Here is a 23,856-nt window from a genome sequence, read left to right on the forward strand (position 1 = left end):
GATGCCATTGTGACCGAGTGAGCTTGGGGTCAAGAGATAAAAACAAAGATGGCGGAAGACATGTGGGCATGTGGAAAAAGCTTTGAGTGTCATGCTCTCGTGAATGGGCTATTGCCCGGGGCTATTGCACAGGGAAATACAAAAATCTCATTGAGAAATAACCGAACTGTTGAAGGCTGATGCATAGAAAGACATTCAGCAAGTAAGACTGGATAAGTGAGACTGGATAAGTGAGACTGGATAAGTGAGACTGGATAAGTGAGAAATAACTTGGCTGAACGAATTGAAACAGGCCAAGGAGAGCAGAACAGGGGAGATTCAAAATGTCACCAGATAAAGACAAGATAAACAGTAGCTGAATGGCAGAACAGGAAGACAACTGAATATTTGGCACCATATAGCAGGTATGTTTATTAATAGTTGTTGTGAATAATTAGCACTGAATAATCATGATATCCATTGTGAAGGTAACGTGTAAAAAACATTTTAAAACTACAGGCAGTTTCTTCGAAACACATTTTAAGATAACAAAAAAACAATGGTTCAAACTCAATGAGGTCATTTTCAAGTTAAAAAGTGATTACAATATTCTTGCATACCCTAAACTACTGCTTTTAAGCCTCTCCGCTTATAAGCTGCCTCCTCCAATTATAGGTCCATCTACCGGTAAACAAAAAAATACATCCAGTTATAAGCCTCTGCCACCCCCCCCCCCTCCCCTCCTCCCCCCGCCACCCCCAGATGAAAGCCCCCCTCTAGCTTTCCTTGTTTTGAATTCGTTTTAATACGAGGTTTCAAAACAAAATAGTTAACCCCTCCATTTATAAGCCCATCTTAAAGTCCTTACAAAGTTGTATAAGCCCAGGGCTTAAAAGTGACAGTGTAGGATATATGAGTAAAATTTACATGTAGACATGTGAATTTGAAATGACAATAATGTAAAAATGCACTAAGCAATACAAAATGTAAGTGATAAAACTCTAAAATACTAAAGGCTAGATCAAACAATATTTTTTTTTGCATAGAACAAATTTCTATTAGAATAAACACATTATTTACAATACTAACTAACATAACTTACAATACTAACCTTACTTTAATTTAATCGCGATTTACATGTACACTACTTACAATAATTATTTTAATAGGGACGCTACTGAAAACCAAATTTTGTTGTACTTGGTGGAATAGCTCTTCTTTAAATCATGAGATCAGCTGTCCTACTGTAGCAAATCTAACTGAAAACATACAACTTTATTTCCTGAAGATTGTCTGATTTTCTAAGCTGCAATTTGTCTTCCATCAGCATTCTTCCATCAGAAGTCAAATGTTCGCTTTGAGTTGACGAAACAAAGATAAAACGGCCTTTGATAGTTTCACAAGCACGTTTGAATTGATGTAAAAGGTGAGCTTGGTAGAGACATTCGTTGCTAGCATAAATGTGCATTGTCCAGTGAATGTAATCAATTCGAGGGGTAGCACACCCAAGGTTGAATGACTTCGGGTAAGAATTGGTGCAACATTTCTCGATGTAAAATTCGAGATTCTCAAATTCTTGTAACAGCTTTTCAAAATTTGAACTACACAGCTTGAAGGGGAGACAATCATAGAAAAGAATGCTGTCTAAAACTAGCTGTTGTGCTGCAGGGTTAGAAAAAATAATATCTAAAATATATTCTTTGGTACATCTAGCAATCCTGACGGTTGAAATTTCTTGACTCTTTTCTTTTGCATGAGGTGCTTCCTCACCAATATCGTAAGACAAGACTTCGAAGTGGTGAATTGTCTTCAGCTTAGTTAGTGAGTTCTTGCTAAAGTTGTTGTACCTTGTTACTAAGCGCACTCGGATAACACTCTGGAAATTGTGTCGGACATATTCATCGAGCACCCGCGAGAGCTTTTTGCTAATACCACAACCACAGTATTCTGGAAGGACATGCGCCGCTCGTCAAATACATGTCTTTCCATCATCTACAATAAAACCAGCTGTCAAACCAACTAGTTTTTCACTGACAACGGCAACCATAACAGCACAATTCTCCATCTTCATCCATCTATGAAATTCAAGTGGTAGATAGTCATGTCCTTTGTAAATACCCCTTGACAAATTCACGACTTCTTCCAAATCGCTCAGCCAAGCAAGACGAAACCTCACCTCTTCCACGCTGTAGTTTTTTGCGTGACTGACGAGCTGCAACAATTCAGACAGCAATTTATAGTCACTAGTATGTCGACCTGTGGCAATTTCATGTATTTATCATTGGTTGTGTGACCTCATCCTTAGGGTGTTATGCCATTGTGACACATTGTCACAATGCTTCATTAGCAGAGCGTTGGTATATATATAATATATCTCGGTGTCCTCATTTGTATTCATTCGAGTCAAATGGCGGCTTTTTCGCCTTCTAAATTAAATACCCAATACAATACAATACAATACAATACAATACAATACAATGCAATGCAATACATGACAAGACAAGACAATACAATACAATACAATACAATACAATACAATACAATACAATACATTTACAATACAATACAATACATGTACATGAATTTATATAGCGCTCATTTTCAGAGCTCAATGGCGCTTTACAATGTTTGTAATGACTAAAGCCGACTGGCATTTTGAATATTGGTGTATAGGATTGTTGCAAACTTTATTCAGTTAAGTTATTATTCAGTATGTATTTTCAGTTTTCGTTATTTTGTACAGGTGGGTATTGTTTCTGTAAGTCATTATTATGTCATTTTGATCGAAAGGACATAATAAAGAGGGTCATGCAAGACTCCTGTTGACACACCTTGAAGTGGTCTTTTGACACATGATAAAATTATTTTAAATTTTGTCTTTGCTTTATATTATTTGAGTATGAGTCATGTAGTAGTTGTTTGCCAAAGTACCACAGAGACATTTGGATAAAAATATGTGAAAAGTGAAATGAACATGTCATTGGATGGACATATTAAGGCCATGGAACTTGATTCCATAGGTGGGTTGACCCACCTAGCCGTGGTCAAAAACTAGCCTGCAGTTATGCGCAATTTTATCAGCTCCGCCAATCCTTTGGAGTGAACTTCTTCAAGTGGATGTATAGTTTAAAATTTCAGTGGAGTTCACCCCAACCCTTCCAAGCAATAGCTTGGCATTTGCTCATGTCTTTATTCTATAGGTGAGCCATTTAAAATTTAATTACCAACAAGGTGTGGGCAATTGCCTACCTCTGGGACAACCCCAGAACATTTGGCAGCCTTGTGGATTTGTGACTTGGCACCCATGGCCACCCTGTTAATACAGCAAAATTTGCATGGCCAGTGGGTTACTGTTTTATAAACAGCGTTTCACTGTACCCAAAATAGTCACCACAAGATTTCTAACCTGAAAAATGCTCATGGTAGCTCCCAGATTTCAAATCCCAAATTTGTCTATGTACCTCCCGGTCATCCTTTAGTTACAACACATTCATCTGCTGCTGTTCATGTATATCATGTTCAGGGCTGAGCATGCATTATTGTTTAATTTATAGATGCACAGCTGGAAATTCATAGAGCATGTACATGTCCCAGATGTTGTGTTGCCAGTGCAATCACTGCCCCTTCTCAGAGGTAAATATTTTTACTTTTTTATGCTATAATTATTCTCAAATGAATAGAAGATGGTATTCCTTTTGAGGTCTAGAAAAACTGCATTAATGCATTCGCATCTTGAAGCAGTTCTTTAAGGCTTCATGCATGCATGTTTTTTTCTCAGAGAACATGGAATTTCATCTTCTATTTGCTATAAACATTTCAAAATAAAAATGAGCGATAGAAACTTTACACAACGTTTCAATGTCGTCATGACATCATTATCAAGTGACAAGAAAATAACGGTTCAACAGTGTTATATATGCGGTGAGAGGTGTGATTGTTCATTAACATATTTGTCTAAACAAATAGTTTCGCACGGATGGAATCTGATTGCGGGTTCAAGTTAGGTTTCTTCTTTCTAATAAACAGCATTTCGTAAATCAAACAATCCAGTTTTCCATTGCATTTCTTTAGGACGGAAAAATTATTGGCAAGGTCGTCGATGTTATAAAGGCCATGATCATTCTTTAAATGCTTTCCGATTGCGGAGAACCTGTGTTCATCAATACGTTGGTGCAAATGCCGGCTGGTATACCCGACATACTCTGCATCGCACAGATCACATTGGTAATTGTACACTACACATTGTTGAATAAGTAGAGGTGGTTTTGGTTCACGCATCTTGAGATCTTCACAGATTTTGCGACTCTTGAATACTGGTTGAAGAGTGTGATCGATTTTCTTGCTCAGGTCAGATAGTTGTTTTTTCACTGCATCGGCCGACGTTCGATCTTTAAATGGCAATACCACTTGGTGAACAGTATCTTCGTTGACAGGTAGTTGAGGTGGCACGAGAGGATCTTTGGTCATCATTGAGGTGACAAAGTGAGAAATGACGGAGTTAATAAGGCTTTCAGGGTACTTGAGGTTCATAAACATCAGCTTCAGGCGATCACATTCAGTCACGAAAGACTCCCATGTGGATGACAGGTGAAAAGCATGGTTTAACATGGTTTTAATGAGAGATTTCTTGTACCTTTTGTCCATATGGCTTTGGTGATGGAGTAGTAGGCCGGTATTTGTTGGCTTCCGGTAAACACTGGTTTCCAGTTTGTGACCTTTCTTAAGTATTTCCATACCAATAAATGGTAGCTTGTTGTCAGAAGCTAGTTCCATTGTGAAATTTATGGATGGGTGACAGTTGTTAAGTGTTGTGAAAAAGGCTTCTGCTGCTGGCACATCCTTCATCGTGGCAAGCGTGTCATCGATGTACCGCCTATAAAACTCTGGGAGCTTGTTGTCATGTTCTAATTTCTCTTCGATGGAGCAGAGAAATGCATTTGCCATAAGGGGTCCCAAAGGTGAGCCCATTGCCACTCCGTCAGTCTGTTCATAAAGCTTGCCATCGAACTGGAACAATTGGTTCTTAGTTGCTACTTCTAGAAGTTGAATCAGGTCAGGCTGGGTGATGTTTGACTTGTGTGTTTCATTAAACCAGTTGTTTAAGAACGCTTTTTCGGCGATCATTTCGATAGTTTCCTTAAGTAATACATTAGTAAACAAAGACGTGACATCATAGGATACCAAAATGTCGTTTTCGGTGACTTTTAGGTCTTGAATCTTTATAACATCGACGACCTTGCCAATAATTTTTCCGTCCTAAAGAAATGCAACAGAAAACTGGACTGTTTGATTTACGAAATGCTGTTTATTAGAAAGAAGAAGCCTAGCCTGAACACGCAATCGGATTCCATCTGCACGAAACTATTTGTTTAGACAAATATGTTAATGAACAATCACACCTCTCACCACATATATAAAACTGTTGAACCATTATTTTCTTGTCACTTGATAATGATGTCATGACGACATTGAAACGTTATGTAAATTTTTATTTTGAAATGTTTATCGAAATTTAATCTCATTCGAATATTTGCTATAATTCAGCAATTTACCAGCTATTTAAAAAATCGAGCACAATTTTCCCTAGACTAAACTCCTGTAGCCAGTAGAAATTGTGATGCCATAAAATGTTTAAATCTTAAGTGTAACCACAAGCTGTAAGGAGTGATTTTACAGAAAGTTTTAGACTTTTTATGATTACACTTGAACTACCTGTATGGTCATAAGTCGATTGCTATGGTACATACATGTCATAGAGTACTTCTTGCTTACATTCTGATTCATAAAAATTGCTGAAATCTATCACTTTGCATGTAGGGCTCTATTTCCCTTGTAGGGAAAAGGACATGTTGAGGATTATGATGATCACTTTGCATGTAAAAGGTGTAAGCCACCCCTTGTTCCTTAGCCCCACCACCCCTTGCTTCATCCATGTTTTTTCTCTCACTCCCAATTTGTACGCAACCAGAATGCGGAAAAAGCTCTTTGTACTTGAATGCTTTGTACACAGGCTTCTTGTCTTAGTATAAAGACTTCACTTGAGTAATAATTTTTTTAATGGAACACAATCACCTTGAGGATATTTCCATGATTATTTATTGTAAATTAATTGGTCATCTTATAAAATCAGTGGATTAAACAGGTTAAGCCTGTAATTATGCCTGTAATTAATTTTCCTTTGAAGTGAGTAAATATTATCTAGCTTAATGTATCTTTCATTTGTTTTCCTCCTTCAGGAGAAAAGAGCTCACGACAAGTGGTAATGTTCTCTGTGACCTGATGCCAAGATACACAAAATTGCATTCAGTTAAGTATTTGTCCAACTTCATCCTGTATTTCACAAAAAGCTACATAACTGCAACTTTTACATGTACATTTTTGTGAAGTTATCGAACCCAGAATGGATATGGTCTGGTCCTGTGACTATTTGTATACTGACTGAGAAAAAATAATTGTCATGATTCCTTTTTATGTGACAGAGACTAATTTTAATTATATATTTCTGTAAAATTGTAAATATGCGAGTCATAATAATCAAGTTTGTTGTAAAAGTTTGATTGATTGTTTACTAGTTAAAGTCAATCAATAAATTAGGGGTTAATGAAAATTTGATTTATCCATCAATAAAAGACAATTCTTTAAAAAAGTTAATAAGGGATGTACCAAATTAATATGGATATGGTCAGTTTCACAAAAACCTTTTCCAGAGTTTCTTGATCTATATATAGTGCCACATAAAATTGATCTGTGCAGGAGATGGGTGGAAGAACTGACCCACTAAGGAACTGGTTCCACTGAAAAATGTTTTCCCGAGTTTCTTGATCTGTGAAGCATAAACTGGTCCCACATTCCAAAATGCCAGCACAGTTTAAAAAAGAAACACTTAACATTTAGGAACAATTGGACTGTCTGCATACCCTGAATGGATCTCGAGCTTTGTACAGGAGATGGGTGTAAGAACTGGCCCACAAGGGAGCTGGTTCCACCAAAAATCTCTTCCTGAGTTTCTTGATCTGTGAAGCAAAAACTGGTCCCACATTCCAAATTGCTGGCACAAGATTAAAAAGCAAAACTTGTTTAGGAACAATTGGACTGCCTGCATGTGATGAACGGATCTTGAGCTTTGTACAGGAGATTGGTGTAAGAACTGGCCCACAGGGGGCTGGGTCCACCAAAAATCTCTTCCTGAGTTTCTTGATCTGTGAAGCATAGACTGGTCCCTCATCCAAATTGCCAGCACAAGAAAAGAGACTTGTTTAGGAACAATTGGAATTTCTGCATGGGCTGAACGGATCTTGAGCTTTGTACAGGAGATGGGTGTAAGAACTGGCCCACAAGAGAGCTGGTTCCACCAAAAATCTCTTCCTGAGCTTCTTGATCTGTGAAGCATAGACTGGTCCCTCATCCAAATTGCCAGCACAAGAAAAGAGACTTGTTTAGGAACAATTGGAATTTCTGCATGGGCTGAATGGATCTTAAGCTTTGTGCAGGAGATGTGTGTAAGAACTGGCCCATAAGGGAGCTGGCTCCACCAAAAATCTCTTCCTGAGCTTCTTGATCTGTGAAGCATTGACTGGTCCCACATTCCAAATTGCAGATACAAGATGTTAAAAAAGAACTGTGTAGGAACATATGGACTATCTACAAGTACTAATTAAATAGATCTTGAACTTTACAAAAGAGATTGGTGTAAGAAGTGACTTGTATAGGAGTTGATTCCATCCAAAAGAATTTAATTATCTCCAGTGCATTTGTTTCTCTGTCTGTAAGAGAGACTGATCCTACATAAACAGTTAAAAAATGTCTTATAGAAAAATGCCTTGTTATGAATTTCAATTTTTTGCACGACTGAAACTGATCTTTAAGCAGCTTTAGTTGTAGTTTTTTTTTTCTGTCCTCAAATTTAGAACCGAAATGGAGTTTGTAAATTTATGTGGCTACTTGGCTCATTTATTAGTTGCTATTCTGAGTAGATTTTGCCTTATTAAATTAATTTTATTCACTGTTTTATTTATACTTTAAATGGCTTGTTTTTTGTTGTTAGGGCTGACCTGCAAATTGGAGAAAATAATTAATGATATAAACATGAAAAAATTTGGGTGGAGGAAGTGCTAGAAGATCTTTCTTGAGGCCATTTTTTCTCATTTGAGAAAACTTTTTTCAAATTTTCTGCACAAAATTCTCGTCATCATTTTAGAAAATTTGCTATTGTATTTCAGCCAATCATAATCTAGAATAATGATGTGTAATTTGCACTGGTGTTATACTTTCTGCACTGGTGTTACACTTTTTGCACTGGTGTTACACTTGAACTGCACTGCCCTCAGCCAATTAGAATCGAGTAATTTTTTCATGTATTTTGTTAATTAATACTCTTCAAATAAAATGTTTTAACCTCCACAGGATTTTAAGACCAAAGGTATTCAACCTAATGACCCATGATGTTGAACATGACAAGCTTTCCTCGGTTTCGCCAGAATACAGGCAAGCTCCCTTGGCAACTTTAGCATGTCTTGAATTAATACATGTAGGTCCGTTAGGCATACATATGGAACTAGCCTTTATTATGATATCCTTTATCCATTTTTGGTTTGGTTATAATTCTAGAGACCTAAACTTGTGTAAATTTATGGTTGTCGTCGATTGAAATTGAATTTCAGTTTTGGAATTTCCAAAGTATCTCATATGATCGGTGGCCTTTCGATCTGTGAACAATGTTCTGTCTAATAGACGTTAAATTCATAAACCCTTCCAAGTTTGTAAATCTTGGAACAGACAAATAATTCTGCATGTAATTGTCAACTGAATTAAAGAGAAATGTTATTAGTAATGAAAGGTAACGTGGCATTAATTGCTAATTTGCACCCAAGAACTATTTATTTAAGGGACACAGTCAGCTTTGGGACTGCGCTGACCTGGACACTAGTTTTCTGGCTTTGAAAAAAGTACACCTCAACCTGAAATCAAAGTACATCTAGAAATCCGCTTTAATCTTCACAGTGTTGTACTTGATTTTCAATCGTTAACTAAAAAACCTGTTTTTGAGTGTGCTTTTGCTCATCTCATGATTTTATTTTTATAATATTTGGTTAAAAACGGTATGGATTGCATCTCTGTGATATCCAAATTAGCTATGAAATGGTATCTAATGCGCATGTGCGCCAGCTGATTGTGTTGCTTTAAAACCCATTTTATTTTAATCAGTTAAATTACTGTAGTACAACACATGCAACACAAACAATTATGGTAGATGTGTTTACGTTAGACAGTTTTCATCTTATTTCTGTTTATTCTTGGTCCATTGTTATCAAACAGCAACCAGTATACAATTTGAGAGAAAAGTTGAATAACAGTGAAACATTTTTATTTTTTGCTTTTGTTTATAGGCATCGATGGTGGGCAGTTCCAAATGTTCAAGAAGATGACTTGAATCTTATGCATCATTTACGCTGGTGGAAAAATTCCTCTCACATTTTCCATTAACGCGAGGGGCAAATTCAAGTAAGTTATGTTGCGAACATTTACTGTGGATTTGATTATTTGAGATCTGCTTAATGTTACCTCATTGATATCAACTCATTTAACTAACTCAAGTTTACTCAATTCAAAATCTTTGACAAAATCCTTTAGCCAGTCTAATTGGGTAATGGAGCAAAAATAGTCACCTGCTTGTTGTTTTATTATGAGATTAATTCATTTCAGTGGGAAAAAGACAAATCTCAACAATAGTTAAGAGGGATTGACATTATCAATGCAGATTTCGAGATTGGTTGTCAAATCAGGGGTAGCAAGAGATCTGCTCTTTGAAAGATGTGTTATTCAGCCGAGATTTTGCTGGCTGGGAAACCCAGAAGGCCTCATCCTCGTTAAACTAACCCTATTCCAGAAAATGGGGAGGTGCGGTGGCCTCATGGTTAGTGTGACTCCAGATCGAGCAGTCTAGGTTCGAGCCCTTGGCCAGGGACATTGTATTGTGTTCTTGGGCAAGACACTTTACTCTCAGAGTGCCCCTTTCTACCCAGGTATGGGTGCCAGCAAATTTAATGCAGGGGGTAACCCTGCAATGGACTAGCATCCCATTCGGGAAGAGGAAATACTCCTAGAAATATAGAAATACTCCTAGTTGCTTCATGCTACAGAAACCAGGATAAGCTTCAGCCTGATGAGCCACTTGGCCCGTATGCTGACTTTATTTTTACCTTACTTCGCAACACCCCTCCCCCCACCCCATGCTACTGAAGGTGTGCACACTGTAGATATAGCCCTGGAACCACACCCCAAGAGTATTCAGGGTGTGGAAATTCTTTAGTGATGTGCCTGTTGGCTGGGAAAGTTTAATAGGAAAATTTGCTGAGAAGTAGAAGTGGATACATCTCTGTTCAGAGAAGCTAAGCCAGCCTCAAGTTAACCCGAGTGAAAGCTAACCGATTCTTGACCCAAAATCCTGACTCAAAATCCAACCCGAAATCCAGGCTCGAAAAGGATGCATTTCTCGATTTCACCGCGACATCTACGTTCAGAACTAAATAGATTTATTGTTTGATGCGTTTCGTTGTTAAGTCAATAGTCCTAGACTTTATTGAAACATGATTTTTACTGCAAAAACGTCAAGAGGTGAAAACAAGATAATGTAGCTCTGATCGAAACTTCACGCGCATGTGAAAGGAAATATTGCTTTTGATTACTCGCACTGGTCTTTGCTGTTATAAAAGTGTTTGATATTCGTCCTTGCGGTATGCAAAACTATTTTAAGTCGTAGTTGTTAAAGATCATAGACCCTATTCATAAATGGCTGCCAATTTAAAATTCTTTTGTGTGTATTTAAATTAGCCCAACTAACCTCGTTTGAGAGTAAAAATGTTTTTGAATTATCACCTCAAAAACGAGGTTAGTTGGGCTAATTTAAAATTCTTGCAAAATAATTTTTAATTGGTAACCATTTATTAATAGGGTCTATGTACTTTTAGAAGAGTAGTATTTTGGCGAAAAATGTTGTTAGAGACGAAAAGCAGAGATAGATGAGTATAAGAACTAGCCCACAAAGGAGTAGGGTTCACCAAGGATATCCTCTCCGGCCTATGTGTTTCTCTGTCCTTAACATAGAGTGATTTTTACATCAAAACAGTTCAAAAGAGAAACTTGCCTAGTTTTGAAGTTAGACTGTCTGCATCAGCATGATACAAATTGATCTTGAGTTAGCGTTAGTACCAACCCGCCAAATGAAAAGGAAACACTTTTTAAATAATGTTCTTACCTTCCACAGGTTTGAAAACCAAAGGTGTTCAACTTAACGACTAAAGTTGTCAATCCGTTTCGCCAGATTACAGGTAAGGCCCCCCTTAGAGAACTTAAATGGCTAAAAATAGATCCGCTATGCGCACACGGGGCACTACGTTACTATGCTTCGCCCGCGTTTAGTTTGGTTGAAATAGCGTTCGGGATCCGAATTGGTCAGTGTTGCTTGAAATTGCAATTTAGTTTGAGAATTTTCAAAATAACATATCAATGCTACTGTGTAGACCGGAGTACAAAGTTTCGTTATGTATCCTCAGCGGAACAATATGTAGCCTGCGTAGCTGGCATTTATCGCCTGCGAGTGACTTTTGGCGGCGGAACAGCCATATTATTGATTGTGTAGAAAGTGTTTTAAAAGCAACCTTAAAAGCTTCTTTGAGATTTGCTATGTATCTTTACTGCGCCCATAATTCAAGTTGCAACGCGCCAGAGAAATTTCACTGCTAAGAATAACGAAACCCCTCAGAGATCGACAGTGGCTGAACGTAACTGTGTGTATCGTATAAAGAATATCGAATACATCGAGCTATAAAAGTCTTGGATCCCTGAAGCAAGTTCGTTTTGCCGGGAGAAGTCATATCAACGTTCTCTCTGATCCGTGGAAAAAGTATCCGGTTTTTCTTTTCCTTCTTTCTTTCTTTCTTTCTTTTTTTTTTTTTTGTAATGGTTGAACGTAAAATACGATGAATTCTTTGCTCTTTTTCCTTTAATGTGAGTGATTTTCCACTGCATTTTTTTTCAATGGCACACGCAGAAGGCTTGGTCGATTTATTTTTGGTTTTAAAGGAAAAAAAGGTATATCATACGTCAGGGCCGATAGTCGAACTCGCGCCTCTGTTAAATTCCGGAGCGAGACGCGCGCACCAAACCACTGCGCCAACTCGACTTAACATGATTTGATGTTGAAAACCTGACTACATAAGCATACCAGTGGTGCGCACTAATGGTCAGCGTGACATACCTAAACAGCCAACACAAAGTAATACTATTGCGATTAACTGTTTTAGTTTTTGTTTTGTTTTGAAGGAAATTTTATCTCGCGAGAGATACAAATGTGAAAATTTTTATCCCCAGGTTTGAAGTATCTACAACGTGGAACAAGCAAATAATTATAAATTTGTCATATTTACAGCTATCACAACCTTTTGAGATAATAAAATCCTATTTTAACACTAGTGGTCGTAAAGAAGGTTAAAGGGGAGCTGATTATTTGCGCTTTGAAAAAAAAAAAACTTCTTGCGTTCTTGTGCAAAAGAAAGCATGATGTGTCTACCGCAGAGCAGAAGAACGGCACAATTTGCATTTTATTTGCGTTTATTCTTGTCTTTTATTTTAATTTATACGGAAAGTTAACAGTGATAGTCGGATAGGATTAACCTCTTTTTATTACTCTTTGTTTCTTTTAGGCTTCAACAGCGAGCAGCTTCAAAGTTTGAGAAGATGGCTTTCGAGGACATCATGCACGCTATCGAAAGAATCCTGTAAACGCGATGGGCAAACTCTGGTAAGTCGTATTGTTTACATATTTACTATGCGTAATTTTATCTCGTTCTTATCAAGGCATTCAACAAACCCGAGTTTAAGTACAGAACTAGACAGATTTTAACCGGTTGAAGCCTTTTGTTTGTATATTTGGCCGTAAACTTGGTTAGACGTCAACATTGCTTTTTAAACGTGAACAAAGGTAAAAGCATATTTCGCGACGATCGGTCTTGAATCAGGAACAGCTACATGCAGATGTGGAATAAAATATTCTCTCTAAGAAATCACGCTATGAGATTATGAAAATTCAAGTGCAAAAACGTGAAAAGGTATATGAAAGCAGTCTCACTACGATCGGTTTTGAACTGTCAGGCACAAGTGCAAGCGCATCTAAATTTCGGAGATATTAAGTCTAAGTTGTTACGAACATGTGCTTTTGGAATAATATTCTAAGTCTTTTCACCAGCGGAAAATATTTACATGTATAAGTTGTATAAGTCTAAGTTGTTATGAGCATGTGCTTTGGAATAATATTCTAAGTCTCCTCACTGGTGGGAAATATTTGCATGTATAAGTCTAAGTTTTACAAGTCTAAGTTGTTAAGAACATGTTCTTTTGGAATAATATTGTAAGTCTCTTCTAAGTTGTTAAGAACATGTGCTTTTGGAATAATATTGTAAGTCTCTTCACTGGTGGGAATTATTTGTATTTTTTTAAGTTCACTTTCTCTCCTATTTCAGATTTCTTTGAGATGACCAGTGTGGGGAAAGGCAAAAGAGAAAAGACCACCAACAACTAGCATTTGTTTTATACTTATAGCGAGACTTTTGGGCTCTCGTCCTTGTGGTGCAACCTTAAATGCACGCATGCGCGTTTGGTATCATATTTTACAATAAATACGATAGTCTTTTGGCGGGAAACCTTTGTATATGTCAAATTCACTTGTGATCCCTTTCTTTCAGATGCCTTGAAAATGACCAGTTTTAAGAAGTGGCCAAAGAAAAATTGCCAACCTCGGAAGGAAGGCAAAAATTGATGTGGAACACCGCCACCTCCCCGCCACCACCACTAACTAGCATTTCTTTTATACTTATAGCGAGAGTTTGGTGCTACCATCCTTGTGGTACAGTACCTCTAATACGCATGCGTATTAGATGAGTTTCCCAGTTACACTGATGTACTGTATGTCCTGACTGTAAGTGACCGATAGCTTCGTGTCGGGTAACCCGAAGTTTAAACCGAAGTTCAAACTTCCGGTTCCCCGACACGGAGGTATCAGTTACTTGTATGTCGTGACTGTAAGTAACTGATAACTTCGTGTCGGGTAAACCGAAGTTCGGTTTAAACTTCGGGTTACTCGACACGAAGTTATCGGTTCCTTGCAGTCACGACATACAAGTAGCTGATACCTCCGTGTCGGGGAACCGGAAGTTTGAACTTCGGTTTAAACTTCGGGTTGACGTTATACGAAGCTATCGGTTACTTAAAATGTACGAGATACAGTACGTTAGGTTGTAACTTGAACACTCACCTCCTACGCATGCGTATTAAAGCTTACTGTACCACAAGGATGGGAGCACCAAACTCTTGCTATAAGTGTAAAAGTAATGCTAGTCCTTCCAAGATTGTACGGCATTTGTACGGCATCTGCAAGAGTCTTGCAAGAATGTTTTTCAGTAAATTGACACAAGTTTGTAACATGATAAAATCTATTTATTTTGTAATACTACAACAGACAAATCAATAAAGATTAAATTACAATACAAATCTTTCGCGTACAATACACAAAATAAAGATTAATATACAGTACAACAGTACAACAGTGTACTCGTTTATCGCAGTTAAAGCTAAGTCCGAAGCTCTTTGTCTTAATTACCTCCGCTATATTCTGAAGATGTGATCATAATAAAACCTTCATTTACGAACCTTGTGTTATTTTCCTCTAATGGCTTCGATCCTCTTGAATTACCGCGATATTAACAATATGTGGAACTACATAGCGCCATTGTTTCCCTTTGATAACTACAAAGTTCACGAATAATTATTAGACGTTGTTAGAAGATTTAAAAATCCTTGCAACACATAACTGCCATTGAATAAACTTAGAAACTTCCATTCGGCGATTTACTGCAGAAATTATGTACAAAAGATTGAAGGATATTAAGCTGGTCTCGCTGTACGTGAACAACAGCAGAAACATGTAAATTGTAATGATCACAGAATAACATTCCATAAAATTACCATATGTATTGTTATTGGAATAAACAATTTGAATGACTTTGAAGTTCGCGGGGTTTCCAGATCGTAAACATTTGCGTTTGTTGAGGTAATGTTTCGTCGTTTCTTGCCGCGTATTAGAAACCAAAATTAGGGAGCTTAAGAAACCACGACGGCGACGCCGACGACAAAGTCGATTGAAAAATGAGTTTACGAATCTCGCGGCACCCTGAAATCATTTACTTTGTTTATCGCTATCAAAGCTATCACGAAACTGAATCTAGGACACATCGATAAATTCGAAATAACAATTTTAAAAATTAGCTGTCGTGGTTTACGTTCTCCAGACAACGCAGAATTCGGTCATTTCACGTTGTTTTGCAGCGGACAGCAAAGAAATGTACCAAGAATTATAACGCACGTCCACAGCCACTTTTCTGCTCATTGAACCTTTTGTTCAGTGAGGTTGCCGTTGCCGTTGCCGTCGTGGTTTTCTTAAACTCCCTATTAATTCATCACACAGAGCCAGTGAAAACCCCCTTTCTGGGCACTTCTCTGTCACGCAACGCTTCGCTCTCGGCAGAGAGGGCCCTTTCTCACGAGAGCGTAGCGTTGCGTGACGGTGAGACATTTGAAATATTATCGGCCGTAATCTTTCCCAGTCCTAACCATCCTGATTCCTAAATGGTGATTATAAACCGACGTGTTCAAGTTGCCTTCTGGTAGACAATTTGACTATCGCGTCATGACTCCTTTGAAATACTCTTTCCAACACAGTCCGATTCCAAAAACTCTTTCTTAGAAGTAAGAGATATCTAACCTGTCACTGGTACATACACTATTCGGTAGAAATATAAAACCTATTGGCTAGTCCCTCTCAGACATCATCCATAGTGTATGATTAATTCATCTTCAGGTTATTAACAGTCCATCCAGGCCTCAGCTACTCTTCGAGACTGAAAAAGCGTCCTACCTGGAATAAATAAAAACAATTTATCAGCATTCAGTTACAGCAATTATATTGCCTATCACCATTTTACGAATAATTTGTCGTTCCATTACGACCAAAGGACAGAAGACATATACAGGGACTGTGTCACAACAGAGTTTAGTCTATTTTAATAAGTTTTGCAAATACTCGCGATGACTCTTAATGTTAGCGAAGAAATTACTTTTATGGATACAACTGACCAAACCATAGACTCATTACAAACAAATTCCTGGGCGTTAAAATTAAAAGTGACAAAACAAAAAGACATAACTGTTCAGCCTAACAGTTTTCAAAAACCTATATCGCAATCCGTTTCAATCTTCTTCAAGTTTTGCCCGTCCGTAGCTTCTTTTGTATTTATTGTAACACAGTTCCGTTTCGGAAATACCTCTAAAACCTATTAATTCACAAAATATCAAGGAGAAACAGCTCAACATAAAGGGAAGCACACACGAGAACTCGTTCGACGAAGCTCGAGACACCCCGCAAGACACTATCTTTCTATAACGGCTCTATTTTCATTGGGCCAATGTAATCGCTATACTCGCTCGATATTTCTTTTATTTTAGGGCTGGTGGTATACTTATGACCTGATCTATTGTCTTAAGAACCATGAATAAAGTAGCTCGTTCCAATAAGCAAAGCTGTACCGGAGAATGAATCACAATCACAGATTAAAGTACTGGTCCATGCTTGTTTGTTAAACTTATATTAAAAAACAAACTGAAGTGAAGTTTAGAATCCATGATCGGCCGGATGAACATTCGGCAGTCGCGTAGCTAATGTGGATTTGCCTTTTAATTTTGACCCCCTCACCACCCCCACCCCCCCCCCCCCCCCCCCCCTCTGCAACCCCCACTAAACAAAATACGCCCATTTAACTTCAACTCACAAAAGTCAAAAAAAGCGAATTCGAAAGCGTCGGGCTACAAGCAGCTCATAAAAGCGAAATACTTGACATAGAAACGGGGAAAGTAGACAGTAGCAAAAGCACAGGCATAAAGGATGCCATTGTCACCTACATGTGACTCGAAAGTTTCGTGAAAAGCGTGGATGAATGTTTTTTTTCTGATCATACCTTTTTAAAGACCTCGTAATTTTGTTGACACAAACACGCATAATTTACGTAACGGCAACATTTACCTTTGACTCTGAATTCTGATTATCACTTTTATGATATCATCATACCTAAACAGGAGTACCCGACGGAGCCGCTCGACAGAAAACCCGCTCGACAGGCTGCAATTACGCTGGCTGGGAAATATTAGCATTAGATTATTTACTGGCTGGGATTTTCTTTCAGCGTCTGGCTTGCCAAAAACTTATTTAAAACACTGTCCCTAGCTGGTAAAAAAGTGACTTTTTTGTTTTTTCTGGCTGTGACTTTTTCGAAAAAGCAATCAATCCCGCCCTGGGACGTAAAAAACGCGAGACGATAAACCGCAAGCGGTCGTACTTACTCCCAGCGCCACGCTCTGCAAAAAAAAAAAAAAAAAAAAAAAATGCAAATCAACGCGCGCGTGATGCCATGCCCGAAAATGATGGCTCCACTGTCAGATTGTTGCGGTTTATCTTTTTCATCAACCAGTAAAAATTGCATAACACCAGCAGCTGTCATTTTCAATGACGTAATAACACTAGTATCTCGAATGGCCGAATCCGTTAAAAACGTTTTTTTCAATGGAACACGGCCGATCTCCAGGATCTCCGCTCGTTTGTCGTTCCAAAGGCCTCAGTTAAGAAGCCGTCACTTCAGAAAACCGCTACTGGCGCTATTGTGCTGCAAGCAGTCAGCAGGTATAAAGAAACAGTGGAAAGCAACTTAAAGGTTGGTAAATTCATTCCTATAATTCTCTTGCTTGCACACGGGGCAGTGATGGTACATTGTGCTGGAATCAGTGACACTGTTCGCTGTCTGTTTTGCATTAATTCTTTCATTTATAGACAACTAAATTTAAAAAGGTATCGGAGGCATAAGAACCTAGACTCTAAGGTATCCATTTACATTCCTATTTTGCAGTCATTCTGAGTTATTTCGAGGGCTCCACAGGTAAAGGAAAGAAACGAGATCTGCCAAATCTGAGATCTGCTGTGAAAGGGACTTGGCGCAGACAAGCAAAGCAGCTGGATAAAGGGTAGGCAAAATGTTCTGTTTATATGCGCTAGTCGTCTGCATCGGTGGTCAACTTTCCTCTCTTGATGCTAAAGTAATCAAGTAAAGTAATCTCATTGTACCATACACTCATCGTTTCGCTCATAGCATTTTTGGGTTGCTATAAATCTGCAAATTTGCTAAATCGAAAATTTCCCGAAGGTTGCCGGAAGACGAAGGACAATGGTTTGCCCTCTTTTCAGTCTTATTGGGTACATTAAATGCCTTAATCGTGGTTCAGTACCAGCACAACGAGTTAATGTTTGTCCTCTGGAAAACAAGGGACTATCGCGCGTTGCTCACCGGAAATGGCCGTCGGGTGAATTCATTCCACACTGTTGCTGTCTCTTTGAGAGAAATGCTTTTATTTTGAGACCCTAAACTTATTAATGTATCGGCGATTCAAGATTGCCGGGAGTTAATTTACATTTGCAGTCATTCTGAGTCATTTCAAAGGCTGGAGAGAAAAGAGAAAAGAGACTAAGGGAAGACATCTGTCCGATCTAAGTTCCGCTGAGAAAAGGACTTACCAAAGGGACAAAGCAGCTGGATAAAGGGTAGGCGTATTTGTTTATATGCGCTAGCTCGGACTGCATTGTTGGACATGCAACTATCCTCTCTGATGCTAAGATAAAGGAATCATTGTATCATACAATCAACGCCTCCCGCTCATGGCACTTTTGTTTTGCTTTAAATCAGTGCAACTTTGCGTGATGGAGTTTTCCGAAAGTTGCCGGACGACGAGGGTCAATTGTTTGCCTTCCTTTTCAGTCTTATTGGGTACATTGAATGCAAGGGACTGTCGCGCGTTGCTCACCGGAAACTGTAGTTAAATCATGCAATGTATTTTGTTGGCATAATAAGTAAAATGTTAAAATTGTCTATGTTATTAAAATCTTTGTCAGTTAAAAGAACTCAAGATTTTACCTTCTTAAACTTTCCTTCAGTTTGTAGTTGAGAAGGAAACAACTTTCGTCTTTCCGTGCGGCTTTCTTTGAGCAAAAATATATCATTTGTCGCCTTTAGTTGTGTTTCACAAAGCTAGCTGGTCGGACCTGTAGGTTCTGCGTGTAATCATGTAATAATTGAATTTCCGTACTAGAAACCGGAGGATCTTTCGAAGCCTAAAGAAGACAGAAATCAGCGAAGGATTACAGAACTCGCGATCGTTTGTCATTTTGAAAACACTGTTTTAGAATTGTGAAAAGCAAACTACTAAGCAAGTGTCCGGAAAATATTGCCAAAGTACAATTTGACAAGCATAACGCGCGATGTGTTTGATTGCCCCAAGCAAGTGAATTTCCGGTAATAAACGCGATCCAAAACAGCTTTCATTTGAACTCGTCGTTGACCTACCAGTTGAGGCAACGGTTTCAATCTGCACGCTAGTACCGTGAATCAACTGGAGTCGTGTAATAAATGATCTATGGATGAACTGTATATCGAAGTGGACACTTCTACCAGTTTAAAATTCTTTGACCAAAGAGCGCACGTCTGGATAATAATTTTGCCAGATTATTTGGCAGACATCTGTCCCCCTTGGTATTGGGCGGGCGTAAAGGCGAAAACCCCTATTTTTTAATTTTTTTTCGGCATGTTCACTCGCTTAACACAAGGCCAATGGGGCGAATTCCTTTGGGGTGATCCAGGTCAGGATTTATGATCCGAGATCACACTGATCATGTTCAAAACGAGAAGCCGCAAATGACCTTTGGAACGTCAGGAGATAAGTTGACCCATGAGAAACTTGACAGAGCCTTAAGACATGACCGCAAACAAAAGCGGTTGTATTCCTAATTAGACGCTTTGACAAGGTCTGTGCACCCAGTACGTGCACAGGAACCACACAAAATTGCAAAAGTCGTTTCAGTTCGTCGACTAGTAGAATGGGTGATTGGGGGTATAGATCACGTTTCACGGAAAATAAAAAGGCCTTTTCACAATTCACGACAACTGATATAATATTGGCATTTCACGCTTCACGGAAAATAAAAAAAAAGAACGTTTTGGAAAATCACGGCTCACGACTACTAAGACAAAGCCAGTCGCTTCAGTTATGAGCAACTAACGATTGCTTTTGCTCCGAATCATTCCGACTTCTGTCGTGAGTCTTTTGCGGTGATCGCCTTACGAACGACTAACGATTGCTTTTGCTGCGAATCCTTGCGGCTTCTGTCGTGAGTCTTTTGCGGTGATCGCCTGACGAACAACCAACGATTGCTTTTGCTGCGAATCCTTGCGGCTTCTGTCGTGAGTCTTTTGCGGTGATCGCCTTACGAACGACTAACGATTGCTTTTGCTGCGAATCCTTGCGGCTTCTGTCGTGAGTCTTTTGCGGTGATCTCCTTACGAACAACCAACGATTGCTTTTGCTGCGAATCCTTGCGGCTTCTGTCGTGAGTCTTTTGCGGTGATCTCCTTACGAACAACCAACGATTGCTTTTGCTGCGAATCCTTGCGGCTTCTGTCGTGAGTCTTTTGCGGTGATCGCCTTACGAACGACTAACGATTGCTTTTGCTGCGAATCCTTGCGGCTTCTGTCGTGAGTCTTTTGCGGTGATCGCCTTACGAACAACCAACGATTGCTTTTGCTGCGAATCCTTGCGGCTTCTGTCGTGAGTCTTTTGCGGTGATCGCCTTACGAACAACCAACGATTGCTTTTGCTGCGAATCCTTGCGGCTTCTGTCGTGAGTCTTTTGCGGTGATCGCCTTACGAGCGACTAACGATTGCTTTTGCTGCGAATCCTTGCGGCTTCTGTCGTGAGTCTTTTGCGGTGATCGCCTTACGAACAACTAACGATTGCTTTTGCTGCGAATCCTTGCGGCTTCTGTCGCGAGTCTTTTGCGGTGATCGCTGGCGAACAAGTAACGATTGCTTTTGCTGCGAATCCTTGCGGCTTCTGTCGTGAGTCTTTTGCGGTGATCGCCTTACGAACGACTAACGATTGCTTTTGCTGCGAATCCTTGCGGCTTCTGTCGTGAGTCTTTTGCGGTGATCGCCTTACGAACAACCAACGATTGCTTTTGCTGCGAATCCTTGCGGCTTCTGTCGTGAGTCTTTTGCGGTGATCGCCTTACGAACGACTAACGATTGCTTTTGCTGCGAATCCTTGCGGCTTCTGTCGTGAGTCTTTTGCGGTGATCGCCTTACGAACAACCAACGATTGCTTTTGCTGCGAATCCTTGCGGCTTCTGTCGTGAGTCTTTTGCGGTGATCGCCTTACGAACAACCAACGATTGCTTTTGCTGCGAATCCTTGCGGCTTCTGTCGTGAGTCTTTTGCGGTGATCGCCTTACGAACAACCAACGATTGCTTTTGCTGCGAATCCTTGCGGCTTCTGTCGTGAGTCTTTTGCGGTGATCGCCTTACGAACGACTAACGATTACTTTTGCTGCGAATCCTTGTGGCTTCTGTCGTGAGTCTTTTGCGGTGATCGCCTTACGAACAACCAACGATTGCTTTTGCTGCGAATCCTTGCGGCTTCTGTCGTGAGTCTTTTGCGGTGATCACCTTACGAACAACCAACGATTGCTTTTGCTGCGAATCCTTGCGGCTTCTGTCGTGAGTCTTTTGCGGTGATCGCCTTACGAACAACCAACGATTGCTTTTGCTGCGAATCCTTGCGGCTTCTGTCGTGAGTCTTTTGCGGTGATCGCCTTACGAACAAGTAACGATTGCTTTTGCTGCGAATCCTTGCGGCTTCTGGCTTGAGTGTTTTGCGGTGATCGTGCGGCTTCTGTCGTGAGTCTTTTGCGGTGATCGCCTTACGAACAACCAACGATTGCTTTTGCTGCGAATCCTTGCGGCTTCTGTCGTGAGTCTTTTGCGGTGATCGTCTGACGAACAACCAACGATTGCTTTTGCTGCGAATCCTTGCGGCTTCTGTCGTGAGTCTTTTGCGGTGATCGCTGGCGAACAAGTAACGATTGCTTTTGCTGCGAATCCTTGCGGCTTCTGTCGTGAGTCTTTTGCGGTGATCGCCTTACGAACGACTAACGATTGCTTTTGCTGCGAATCCTTGCGGCTTCTGTCGTGAGTCTTTTGCGGTGATCACCTTACGAACAACCAACGATTGCTTTTGCTGCGAATCCTTGCGGCTTCTGGCTTGAGTGTTTTGCGGTGATCGTCTGACGAACAACCAACGATTGCTTTTGCTGCGAATCCTTGCGGCTTCTGTCGTGAGTCTTTTGCGGTGATCGTCTGACGAACAACCAACGATTGCTTTTGCTGCGAATCCTTGCGGCTTCTGTCGTGAGTCTTTTGCGGTGATCGCCTTACGAACAAGTAACGATTGCTTTTGCTGCGAATCCTTGCGGCTTCTGGCTTGAGTGTTTTGCGGTGATCGTGCGGCTTCTGTCGTGAGTCTTTTGCGGTGATCGCCTTACGAACAACCAACGATTGCTTTTGCTGCGAATCCTTGCGGCTTCTGTCGTGAGTCTTTTGCGGTGATCGCCTTACGAACGACTAACGATTGCTTTTGCTGCGAATCCTTGCGGCTTCTGTCGTGAGTCTTTTGCGGTGATCACCTTACGAACAACCAACGATTGCTTTTGCTGCGAATCCTTGCGGCTTCTGGCTTGAGTGTTTTGCGGTGATCGTCTGACGAACAACCAACGATTGCTTTTGCTGCGAATCCTTGCGGCTTCTGTCGTGAGTCTTTTGCGGTGATCGTCTGACGAACAACCAACGATTGCTTTTGCTGCGAATCCTTGCGGCTTCTGTCGTGAGTCTTTTGCGGTGATCGCCTTACGAACAAGTAACGATTGCTTTTGCTGCGAATCCTTGCGGCTTCTGGCTTGAGTGTTTTGCGGTGATCGTGCGGCTTCTGTCGTGAGTCTTTTGCGGTGATCGCCTTACGAACAACCAACGATTGCTTTTGCTGCGAATCCTTGCGGCTTCTGTCGTGAGTCTTTTGCGGTGATCGTCTGACGAACAACCAACGATTGCTTTTGCTGCGAATCCTTGCGGCTTCTGTCGTGAGTCTTTTGCGGTGATCGCTGGCGAACAAGTAACGATTGCTTTTGCTGCGAATCCTTGCGGCTTCTGTCGTGAGTCTTTTGCGGTGATCGCCTTACGAACGACTAACGATTGCTTTTGCTGCGAATCCTTGCGGCTTCTGTCGTGAGTCTTTTGCGGTGATCACCTTACGAACAACCAACGATTGCTTTTGCTGCGAATCCTTGCGGCTTCTGGCTTGAGTGTTTTGCGGTGATCGTGCGGCTTCTGTCGTGAGTCTTTTGCGGTGATCGCCTTACGAACAACCAACGATTGCTTTTGCTGCGAATCCTTGCGGCTTCTGTCGTGAGTCTTTTGCGGTGATCGTCTGACGAACAACCAACGATTGCTTTTGCTGCGAATCCTTGCGGCTTCTGTCGTGAGTCTTTTGCGGTGATCGCCTTACGAACAAGTAACGATTGCTTTTGCTGCGAATCCTTGCGGCTTCTGGCTTGAGTGTTTTGCGGTGATCGTGCGGCTTCTGTCGTGAGTCTTTTGCGGTGATCGCCTTACGAACAACCAACGATTGCTTTTGCTGCGAATCCTTGCGGCTTCTGTCGTGAGTCTTTTGCGGTGATCGCCTTACGAACGACTAACGATTGCTTTTGCTGCGAATCCTTGCGGCTTCTGTCGTGAGTCTTTTGCGGTGATCACCTTACGAACAACCAACGATTGCTTTTGCTGCGAATCCTTGCGGCTTCTGGCTTGAGTGTTTTGCGGTGATCGTCTGACGAACAACCAAC

At 40.2% G+C, this 23,856-nt stretch overlaps 1 protein-coding gene, 2 long non-coding RNA genes and 1 pseudogene across 6 annotated transcripts in view; 1 reads left to right on the forward strand and 3 right to left on the reverse strand.

Annotated features, from left to right (window-relative positions):
- On the forward strand, positions 1–14,523 carry LOC110042794 (uncharacterized). Its single transcript, XR_016209346.1, has 7 exons — positions 1–404; positions 3,534–3,612; positions 6,216–8,463; positions 9,366–9,480; positions 11,243–11,306; positions 12,681–12,778; positions 13,497–14,523. It is a non-coding gene; the product is annotated as an uncharacterized LOC110042794 (long non-coding RNA).
- LOC149107217 (histidine N-acetyltransferase-like) lies at positions 1,212–3,285 on the reverse strand (annotated as a pseudogene).
- On the reverse strand, positions 3,633–5,103 carry LOC149107218 (uncharacterized). The gene has a single exon (XM_089296653.1). It carries the CDS (start codon positions 5,101–5,103, stop codon positions 3,934–3,936), a length of 1,170 nt encoding a protein of 389 aa, XP_089152779.1. The 3' UTR covers positions 3,633–3,933.
- The window catches only part of LOC110042546 (uncharacterized), a 23,214-nt gene continuing 13,805 nt past the window's right edge, over positions 14,448–23,856 (reverse strand). For 3 of the 4 annotated variants that reach the window (XR_016209345.1, XR_002295902.2, XR_016209343.1), the window contains exon 4: positions 14,448–15,946. This is a non-coding gene — a long non-coding RNA (uncharacterized LOC110042546). The remainder of the gene's footprint in view (positions 15,947–23,856) is intronic. The other variant, XR_016209344.1, reaches the window with a different exon arrangement.

Source organism: Orbicella faveolata, unplaced genomic scaffold, assembly GCF_042242905.1.
Source record: "Orbicella faveolata isolate gen_17 unplaced genomic scaffold, um_ofav_v1 contig_27, whole genome shotgun sequence".
NCBI classification, from domain to species: domain Eukaryota; kingdom Metazoa; phylum Cnidaria; class Anthozoa; order Scleractinia; family Merulinidae; genus Orbicella; species Orbicella faveolata.